At 35.5% G+C, this 11425-nt stretch overlaps 1 protein-coding gene across 1 annotated transcript in view; it reads right to left on the bottom strand.

The window, feature by feature from the left end:
• Window positions 1–568: 568 nt before the first annotated feature.
• Window positions 569–11425, bottom strand: part of MEI4 (meiotic double-stranded break formation protein 4) — a 210567-nt gene continuing 199710 nt past the window's right edge. The window contains exon 5 of the mRNA XM_072735748.1: window positions 569–5059. Within this exon, the coding sequence (XP_072591849.1) occupies window positions 4799–5059 (261 nt within the window). The 3' untranslated portion in view covers window positions 569–4798. The remainder of the gene's footprint in view (window positions 5060–11425) is intronic.

The following is an 11425-nucleotide window of genomic DNA, read 5'->3' as shown; positions in this document are numbered from 1 at the left end:
TGCTCCTGGGCCACTGTGGAAGTGAAGGAGCCACCCATTTTAAAGACCTGAGGTTACTCTTCTCAGAACACCCTCACTGGAGCTCTCCAAGAGAGGATGGTCATGGCACGGCAGTTCTGGGGCCTGCTCCATATCCCTGATGCAAGTTAGGGCAAAAGGCACCAACGATGTAGCCAATGTTTGTGGTGGGATCCCTTAAAGATCACAAGGTAAAATATAAGAAAGGAGACTCCTCTGCCCCCCCCCCCCCCCCCAAATTTTAGAATTAGTTGCAAAAGATTGGATCTCTTTTTACAAAATTAATGTTGAATTTCAGTGTGTATGTGAGAGGGAAATAACAAATACATGCTTCTCCCTGCTGGTTGAGTGTCTGGCATTTCTAATGCTCCTGAATTCCTTAATCATTCATGAAAATGTCTTAGTAGTTATGTCGTTAAAGTTAAAGCTGTGATAGCTCTATTCCTTCAGTATGTCAGGGGTGCTGTCCTTAAGCAACTTGGAGCTCACAGTAATGTAGTAAGGATGCCACATGGTGGAAGTAAATTAAACACAAGAGTTGAGAATAAGCAATCATTAATTAATTATTTATTTATTATCACACCATATTCCAGAAGCATTTAAAGAAGGTGGGATTTCATCTCTAGGTCTGAGAAATAGAATAATATATTTATAACTAAGCTATATTTACCTCATCTATAAAAATAGAACTCTGGGAAGAAGTTGAACATTCTGGTATTATTTGGGGGTACCTACTTAAGAGTAAAGAACATCATGTCTGCATCTCTCTGCATGTTCATCATTCTATACCAGGACTAATGCAGAAAGTATAAATAAACTCATAAAGTTGATTGTAATAATTTAAAGAAAAATACCATCAAGTTTTTGCTGAATAGGAGGGTTTAATACATATGAAATTATTCAGAAAGTAGAAATTAAATCATCCCAAATTACTTAACTGCAATTTTTTTTTTAGTTTTCTCTCAATGTGCCTTAAAATTTCAAAGTATTAGACTTTGGGAAATTCAGTTATTCCTGATTCATTTGAAATGAGTAACAAATTTGGGGTGCCTGAGTGGCAGTTTTTTTTTTTTTTTCTGAGTGGTAGTTCTTAAAAGAGCAGTTAGTTTATTGACCAGATGAATTTAGTGCGTCCAATTCTATAAGTAATTTTTAAAATTGAATTGGCTTTCAATAACAAAAATTCTTTTTATTTTTATTTTTTAAATTAGGTAAAAGTTATCACTCTATCTCCTTCAGCAAATACAAGCTATTGATGTTGTTGGGTCATTATAGTGACCACTAAAACAAAATTCTCTATAAATTTGATAAAAGCTATAATTTATTATATTTATTTTATATGTGCTAATAACTGGTTTGTACACAAAGTTGGTGTTTAATATTTGATGAATAAACAAAACATAGTTATTATAAGCCAGAGCCATCAGTATTTTTTAAAAATCCTCAAATTCACATAAATATTTGGAAATGTAAATGCCTTTTTTCCTTGCCTCTCTCAGATAACTGCTTTTATCTATAGGATGCCAACAAGTATAATGGAAAAGTAAAAGTTTGTAAAAGATTGCAATAGATAACACCAATATCTTTTTATAGATCCAAGGATAAAAAATCAGATTTGTTTTCTCCCCCACTGGGTTGAGCACTGCAGCCTGATAGTTCACCTACCCCATCTTTAAAGAGAGCTTTGTACTTTTTAGAACATAATTGATCAAAGAGGATCTGTAACTTACCTGAAGAGTCTTTACTATAATAAAATGCTACAATGTAGAAAAGAACAAATCTGCTGTTGCTCCGAGTTGGTGGTAGATAGGACAGCCGCTCTGCAGGGGCTAAGAAGCCAGCTTGCTCATAACTGCGATGACATAAGATTTGTAGTTAAGGGCATATAAAGCTTCAATGACAACTGCCAAGAGATGGTATTTGTGAAATTTTTAGAAGTATCAGTATAATGAACAGGAAGTGTAGCAGATTAATTAGGTGTGGACTGGAAGATAGAATTCCTGGGGGTGAAATCTAGGTCTTCCAGGTCCTGGTGGTGTGACCTTTGCACATTCCTTTGCCAGAATTCCTCTTCTCTAAAATGCACATAATAATGCTACCTATCACATAGGGCTGTTGGGCGAATTAAAAAGAGTAAATATACATAAAACACTTACTGCACTGCCTGGCGCCTATTATAGCTATACTACATGAGTGTTATAGGTTTATTATATGAATGTCAGCACTTAGTATCATTTCTTCCATTTTTAGGATTACCTTGTGGTCCTCTTTATTTTTAATTCTAGAGTTTGACATTAATCAAATCTTAATTGCTACAACATTCTTCAATCATTTTAATTCTAGTTTAAATCATTCATTCTCTATCGTACATCACTTGTTTGAAATTGATACAAATGTTTCATTTTATCTTCTTTTTCACCAGCAGATTGAGACTTCAATACTAAATGTGCTGCACAGTTAACACTGTTAGAGACTGAAACACAGGATAATTAAGGGTTAGATGTCATATAATAGATTAAAAGTTAAGGGCAGCCCTGGTGGCTCTGTGGTTTAGCGCCGCCTTCAGCCCAGGGCATGATCCTGGGGATCTGGGACCAAGTCCTGCGTCCGGCTCCCTGCATGGAGCCTACTTTTCCCTCTGCCTGTGTCTGTGCCTCTCTCTCTCTCTCTGTGTCTCTCATGAATAAATAAAGAAAATCTTAAAAAAAAAAGTTAAGTGTTTAAAAAAATAGTATCAGATGGAAATAATATATATCTCCATTTTGTATGTGAACAATGATCCCAACATCTTGTCTGTCCCTCTAAAATAAATACATTTTCTAGGCTAATTTTCAGACCATGAAGCTTGGAAGATTATTAGAATTAAGAAATCTGTTCTAGTTACAAAAGACTTCTTAGGATCATTATGTTGGCTGGCTGCAGTGGGTCAAGGGCCACTGCTGTTGCTTATATATTTACCAACTTTGTCTAATCATTAAGAGTGAGGATGTGGAGATGTCATTTTGTGTGGTGTCATCAACTATACAAATCCCAAGAATCAAATACTATAAAAATTTCTCTTAATTCAGGATCTGGAATACCCTTCTCATGTTTGACTAGTATGTATGCTACAGTAAATTATTTGCCCCAACTCTCCATTCTCTCCTGTATCCATGGCCTTTGCCATGTAACTTTGCAAGTTCTCCCATTCTGGGAGGGTGCTTCCTTGCCTCTTTTCTCTGGGCTTGACCACTTGATGTACTTTGGCTAATGCATGTGGACAATCACAGTGTAACATTTCTCAACTAAGCCCTCTTCCTTTTGCCAATCTGCCATTGCCACAGAAACTGCCCTGAGTAGCTGCTTCCCTCTCAACCTGGGCCCCTGAATGAGCACTAGTGGAAGAGATGAAAGCCCAATATATAATAAAGAGCCTACCCCTGTGGGATCTGCAACCTGAGCAGAGCATTCCAGCAGAACTCAGGTCAGATGCCTCAATCCCCAAGTGGCTGACCCATAGACACTTGAGACATATTTATTGCTGTGTGCCACTGGGATTTTACAGTCATTTGTTTCATCACAATAGGTGACTTACACATTAAGTTTTATTTTAAAAAAGGCTTTCTTTTCTAGAAAGCTAGAAATAATTCCAAAATAACCTGTGGCAGGTGATGATATGATTTTATATACATTCGTTTTTTAAAAACAGCATTTAGGAATGATAATTAACTTATGAAACAATATCACACATAATTTACAAAGTAAATCTATATTTGTTGTGCCCTAAATTGCACTATAGGAAAACACATAATGTGTACTCATTAAGCTAGTTTGTTTTGAATTTGATAATTGAAATAAAGTCAATGAAACTGTGTAACTGGAATATTTAACTAATATTTTTAATAAGTATAAATATACTTTTGATGAGTATATTTCTGGGCAGATGTTAGATTTGTAAAAATATCCTTAATGATTTAATTATAAATGACTTAACTACATTTTAACAATAACAGAAGTATTACACATGATAAACAGAATGAAAACACTTGAAAACCAAACATTTTAAATGATGAATTAGTACTTTCAAAGAACTTGACAAATATGATTTTATGAAATTGAGGGCTATTAGGTTTATAAATGTTAAAGAGTCATCCTCTAAGAAGATAGACAATGTAAATGCAACTTCTGTAAATGCAACTCTGTAAGAAAAAAGTTTTAAAAATTCCATTTATAACCACTTAAAGACTGTGTTGATGAACAACAAAACTTTTAAGATCTCTTCCATTGCCTTTTAGTATCTATTATGTATAAATCTTTTAAAATGTAAATATTGTTTATGAGATAGACAATTAATGGTCCATTATAGAGAACAGAACTAGACTATATTGAGTAACTATGGTAAAAAACAGTTACACGGAAATAAGGACATTCTCAACTGAAACTGGCTGATTTTAGTATAGAAATATGATTCATAATCTTTTATATACAATTTAAAACTACTGAATTTATGATTATATTAAGAAATCCATTTAAAACACTCATTTTTTAAAAAAGATTTTTTAATTTATTCATGAGAGACAGAGAGAGGCAGAGATATAGACAGAGGGAGAAGCAGGCTCCCTGCAGGGAGCCTGATGAGGGACTCAATCCCAAGGACTCTGGGATCACGCCCTGAGCCAAATGCAGATGCTCAACCACTGAGTCACCCAGGCGTCCCTAAAACACTCATTTAAAAAATCTTGAAAATGTTTTAAGCAGAAGATCTTCATACTTCAGTATGTTTCTGACATTTAGTAAATTGCTAAGGAAGTGATTTACTTTCAACCGTTTCTACTGAGTTCAAGAGAATGCCCAGTCTCCATAAATAAAGAGTAAATAAAGGAAATGCATCAGAGAGTTGGGAAATATTTTCATCATGCTTTTGAAGAAATTTCTTGATTTCTTGGTCATCATGCACTACACTTGAAGTGTTGCCTTCTTTGGTTTCCTTTTGAAGAAGCTGCTCCAGAACCCAGAAGAGGGAGAAAATATTTTCATAGTGTGTCACATAACTGGCTTGCACCTGCAAATAAACAACAAACTTCTTTAAAAAACATATTAGTTGTAGTTCAGCTCAGAAATAGCCAAATAAAGATATTAAATTTTTGGATAAAATTAAATTACTGTTGATATATTAACACTGTCCATCTTCCTATTCCTTTGGGATGGAGGGAGAACAAAGGAGAACATTTCCTTTCTTTCAAAAACTTTGCCATCTTAGTGAATGACTTTTTTCTCTCTATGGTTTAGAGATCAAAATCCTTTCTCTGTTTCACTGCTATAATTCATTACTCAGATGAATCTGAGAATACCTGACGGTGTCTTGTGTGTTGAATTCAGGGTCGTGGCAAAGACTTCCAGTGGATGACATGCCTGCCAATAACATAAGGATCTTTGAGGTAGGGTTTTAAGAGTATGTTTCAATGTATATTACTCGGTTATGATCTCTAAGAGACCAGACATGATCTCATTCTAAGACTACACAAATCAATGAGGAATAGGATTAGATTGTGTGGAATCACATACTTGGTCTTGAGGAAAAATGTAGATGTGTCTTAAGAAGTTACTGTTTGGCCCTAGAAGGTTGAAAATCAATTGAATCAAAGTAAGGCCTGGACAACCCGGGTGGTGCAGTGGTTTAGCACCGCCTTCGGCCCAGGACGTGATCCTGGAGACCTAGGATCAAGTCCCACATCAGGTTCCCTGCATGGGGCCTGCTTCTCCCTCTGCCTGTGTCTCTGCTTCTCTCTCTCTCTCTCTCTCTGTGTGTGTGTCTCTATGAATAAATAAATAAATAAAATCTTAAAAAATAGAAGGCCTAAAAAGTGGAAATGGAAAGCATAACATGATACAGGAATTAAATATGTAAACTGGCTTTATCATTTGCTTATTAAGACATGTATTGGAGGGATACCTGGGTGGCGCAGCGGTTTAGTGCCTGCCTTTGGCCCAGGGCGAGATCCTGGAGACCGGGGACCGAATCCCATGTCGGGCTCCCAGTGCATGGAGCCTGCTTCTCCCTCTGCCTATGTCTCTGCCTCTCTCTCTCTCTCCGTGTGTGACTATCATAAATAAATAAAAATTTAAAAAAAAGACATGTATTGGAAACATTCCCCAAATCTATCCACTCTAATAATACATAAATAAAAAGAAACATTCTTACAGAGCTCAGAGGAATGTGTTCCATAACAAGGAGATTCTATAAACAGTTAAATATATACTTTCTTTTTACTGAAGTATAGTTGACATAACATGTTAGCTTCAGGTATAACATAATGATTTGATATTTATATATATTGCAAAATGATCACCACAGTACGACTACGTCACACCTATCACTATACATAGTTACCAAATCCTTTTTCTTGTGATGAGGACTTTCAAGAGCCACTCTCCTGGCTCCTTTCAAATATGCAATATAATGCTATTAACTATAGTTACCATATCTACATTATATCCCCATGACTTTTTTTTTAAAAGATTTTATTTATTTATTCATGAGACACACACACACAGAGGCAGAGACACAGGCAGAGGGAGAAGCAGGCTCCATGCAGGGAGCCCAATGTGGGCCTTGATCTCAGGACTCCAGGATCACATCCTGGGCTGAAGGCAGGCGCCAAACCGCTGAGCCACCCAGGGATCCCCATATATCCCCATGACTTAAATTCATTTTATAACTGGAAATTTGTACCTTTCCATTCTCTTCACCCATTTTATCCACCCCCTAGCCCTCACCTCAGGCAACTAAAAATCCATTTTCTAGATCCATGAGCTTGGTTTTGTTTTTTTTAAACATCCCACACATAACTGCATTATATGGCATTTATTTATTTTTTCTGTCTGGCTTATATCATTTACCATATTGCCCTCCAGGTCCATACATGTCACCAATGGCAAGATTTCATTCTTTCATTATGGCTGAATAATAATCCATTGTAATGTGTGTGTATGTGCACAGTACATATATAAATATATATATATATATATATATATATATATATTTAAATATACACACACACACCATATCTTCTATATCCATTCATCCATCAGTGAATATTTAAGTTCTTTCCATATCTTGGCTATTGTAAATAATGCTGCAATGAACATGGACATACATATAAACTTTTGAATTAGTGTTTTCTTTGTCTTTGGATAAATACCCTGAACTGGAATTTCTGGATCACACGGTAATTCTATTTTTAATTTTTTAAGGAATCTCCACAATATTTTCCATATTTTCCCCAATTTACATTCCCACTGATAGTGGGAACACAAGGGTTTCCTCTTCTCTACATTCTGACCAACACTTATGATTTCTCTCTTTTTATAATAGCATTCTGAAAGGTGTGAGGAGATATCTCATTGTGGTTTTGATTTGCATTTCCCTGATGATTAGTTATGTTGAGCATCCTTCCATGTACCTGTTAGCCATACATATGTCTTGCTTGGAAAAATGTCTATTCAGATCCTCTGTCCATTTTGTAATTGGATTGTTTTTGCTATTAACTTGTGTAAGTCCTTTATATATTTTGGATATTAAGCCCTTATTTGGTATTTGATTTGCAAATATTTTCTCCCACCTTTTATTTTGTTCATGGTTTCCTTTGTTGTGCAGAAGCTTTTTAGTTTGATGTAATGCCAATTGTTTCTTTTACTTTTTCTTTTTCTTTTTTTTTCCTTTGCTTTAGGTGTGAAATCCAAAAACTAATTTCCAAGACCAATGTCAAGGAGCTTACCACCTATGTTTTCTTCTAGGAGTTTTATGGTTTCAGATCTTAAATTCAAGTCTTTTTAAATTTTAATTCAAGTTCATTTTTAGTTATTTTTGTATGATTTTAAGTAGTGTTTCGGTTTCCTTCTTTTGTATGTGGCTGTCCAGTTTTCCCAACACCATTTATTGAAGAGTCTACTTTCCCCATTGTGCTTTCTTGGCTCTTTTGTAATAAATTAATTGACCATATATATGTGGGTTTATTTCTGAGCTATTATGCTCCACTGATCTATGTACATGTTTTTATGCCTATTCCATACTGGAATAGGCATACTGGCATACTGTTTTGATTACTACAGCTTTGTAATATAGTTTGAAATCAGGAAGCATGATGCCTCCAGCTTTGTTCTTCTTTCTCAAGATTGCTATGGCTATTCAGGTTCTTTTCTGTTTTCATACATATTTTAGGATTGCTTTTTCTATTTGACACTTTCTTTTAAAGTGCTTGTAATAAGAACTACATCCTAACTGCCTGTATGTCCACTTAAGAATGTGGACTCCACATTCTTAAGTGAATATACCTAATATCTATGTGCTGATTCTCTTGATCTAGAATGGCCTTGCTCATCAATCTCTAATTACTAGGATGCTGATTGGCCTTCAGTGCCTATCACAGATGCCACATATCCACTGAGCCCTTCCCGAGCCCCTCAATTTTATAGATTTGAACTATTTGTCTTACATTCTGGTTGGTTATATTTAGTTGGTTATATTTATTTCATCACCCATTTAGATTCTAAATATGCTTAAGAGAAGCAAGTATATGTGTTCCCATCACTATAGTTTCTATGATTCCTAAAACAATGTCTTTCTTGCCAATAGTAGATCTCAATATACATTTGTTGTTTTGAATTGAACAGTGATTACAGTAATGTAAAATGAACCACTATAGATACATACTGTTTACTATCTGAAGGAGAATCACAGTGACATTTTTCATTATTAAAGTACTTTTCAAATACTTTCCTTTTCCAAACTAAAAAAAAAAAATCACTAAAACACTAAAAAATGTGTTTAACCCGGTCATGTCAGCAATACTTAAATACTTGTCAACCAGCTCACTAATGACCACAGATGGTCCAAATCCTGTGTGAGTTAACAGATAATTCTTCCTTGGAACTATTGTTATAAACATACCTGCTTAACCTATTTAGACATTAACATTATTATTAGGTGGCAGTGAAATACAAACTCTATTCTAAAAAGGCACATTTATTTCATTCACTTTGAAGCTTTAACTACAACAGGGTACTGTCTGTATAATGATAATCTAGGCAGGAGTGTTGCAATGGTTTTAGGTTTCTATTGATAATATTAGCTATATATTACAGCATTTATCCTACTGGGCTCTTAAAATACATTAGTGTTTTGTGAACTGAATGGGTATTCTTTTTTGAAATGATTTAGATTAAATTTTAGTTAACCCTGGTATTCAAGTATAACATAATTTTATGAACAATACAAAGTTGTCAAATTGTGCTTATCACAGAATAAGGGAATTTCTCCTTTCTGATAAATGCCATTGCATTCCAAGCAATTTCAGGGCAAGAGTGTGAAGCAGGCAGAGTGTGTCTTGGTATCTTTCCATTGGCTTTGAGATTCTTACTTTGGGTATGTTTAGCTCTACTTCCAGGTGGGCTGGGAGCCCCTCTGTAGTGCCCTATCTCTATGCTGTTTTGAACTTCGCTTTTACTCTTACCAGAATTTATCTGTCTTGGGATCTGCCACTATCCTAAATGACTATACTAAATCATTTGATACATTCTTTTACTCTAAGATCTTACCAGTTATAGAATAGTAATTTGAAACTAACTCTCTCTCTTTAGGGACAGTATGCACTTAACCAACATGTGCCTTAGCACCCTTTCCTTTCAACATGCTAAAATGGCATGTCTGTGGGGGAGCTCTTTCCTGTAGTTCCCAGACTTCATCACACTGGCAGCTGCCTGCTCTGATTAATCATATGGTCAGGCACTTTCTGAATTAGTGCCTAAACTGAATAAAAACAAAAATAAATGTTAATAAGGTAATAGTTTACTGTATGCTGGTGTTATTTTTATACTCAGCATCAAACTCGATTGAATCACATCAGTATTGGAAAATACCCAACACAGGTGGAACATGCTTACCAGGAAAATAATCAAATGTTTTGCCTGAACATCCTGCCAGGAAGACTGAATGACCCCTAAATCTGAGCAAGATGGCTGTATATATCTGAAAAAAAAATGCTATCACCTTATCTTTCAGTCCAGGTCTTTAAGAATTGAAGGAACCTTGAGATGAAGCTGCTAGAGTCCCATGACTACTTATTATTACCTAATCCCATTTTATATAATAGGGGACCTTCAAAAGAGAAAATGCTTTCTGGGTAGAACAATCGCCAGATATTTTTGTAGAGTATTTTCAGAATCAAAACATTTATTTTTCTATTCTTAAAGCTGGGCTTCAGAAAGTTAAAATCTCCAAATATATTTTTTCAGTGGTGAAAAATATTAATTTTCTTTACATGCTGCTAAATTTCACTTTAAAACTTATATTCTGAAATTAGGCTATCAACTCATAATGCCAATTTCCTAATTATTGTTTTAGTTGAGATTCAGTCAAGGTTAACTGGACATTTTTGTAGAGACTTATTATCCTTGAAGCAGCCCTGCTACTTGCTTATTCCAAATCTAATTCTTCCTCCCTTTTCATCAAAAGAAACCCAGTTTTGCTCAGGGTGGCAATAGATCAACTAAAAATGTCTATTTCAGTCTCTTTTGAGGCTAATTCTGTTCAAAGAGATGGAAATAAAAGTAACCACGTGGGGCTTCTGGGGAAGCTCTTTAATAGTAGGCAAAGGCTGGTAGAAGGCAGCTTTGCCTTCCCTCTTCACCATTGTTTCTGCTTGGAAATACCAATGCATTGCTTGGAGGCAGAGTAGCCATCTTGTGAGCTTGTGAGGCTTGTGAGGGCCACCAATGGGTCAGTAAGAAGGGCCAGATTCTGGAGGCATAAGGCAGCTCAATATACCTATGCAGGATGGTTGTACCTTCCTGCACTATGCCCAGATCCCCTTCTTCCATTTTGGTCTTTTAAAATTGGAACCTTGAGACTTTAGCTAGGCAGGAAGGGGGCTCTAAAGGTTTCTTTGCTTTGAGAGGGTGCTGCCTTCTGCTGTCTCTAACATAGGAGGGACAGAGATGCACAAAGTGCAATAACAAAGTCACATTTCTTGACAGTAGATAATGTAAGAAGTGTACTGTACATTTGAGATGTAGCTCGCAGTTTAGATGTTCATATTTAATACCAAAAAATGTGATAGTTCATTAAATTCTACAGTTTGATAATTTATGTGTGCTAGCCAAAGGCATACAAAGGTGAAGTCTGACACTTTCAGAAATATGCATGCTGTTATGGAAGGGGTGAAAACACAACACAATGTTTTTCTTATTGCTACAAGAGCAAGAGGAGAAGGAAAAAATTGGATCATTACAGGGCAGAAAATCAAGTCAAAGAGTATAGGCGAATAACCCAAATGTTAAATTAAATGTTCACTGAATATAAATATACCATTGGCTTAGTATCCTCCATGCCAGAATTTATTGGACAGAAGCAATAAGTAAGATACAACTT

This window comes from Vulpes vulpes, chromosome 1, assembly GCF_048418805.1.
Source record: "Vulpes vulpes isolate BD-2025 chromosome 1, VulVul3, whole genome shotgun sequence".
Classification (NCBI taxonomy): Eukaryota; Metazoa; Chordata; class Mammalia; order Carnivora; family Canidae; genus Vulpes; species Vulpes vulpes.
The sequence above is the reverse complement of the archived record's forward strand: the minus strand, read 5'-3'. Positions and strand labels throughout refer to the sequence as shown.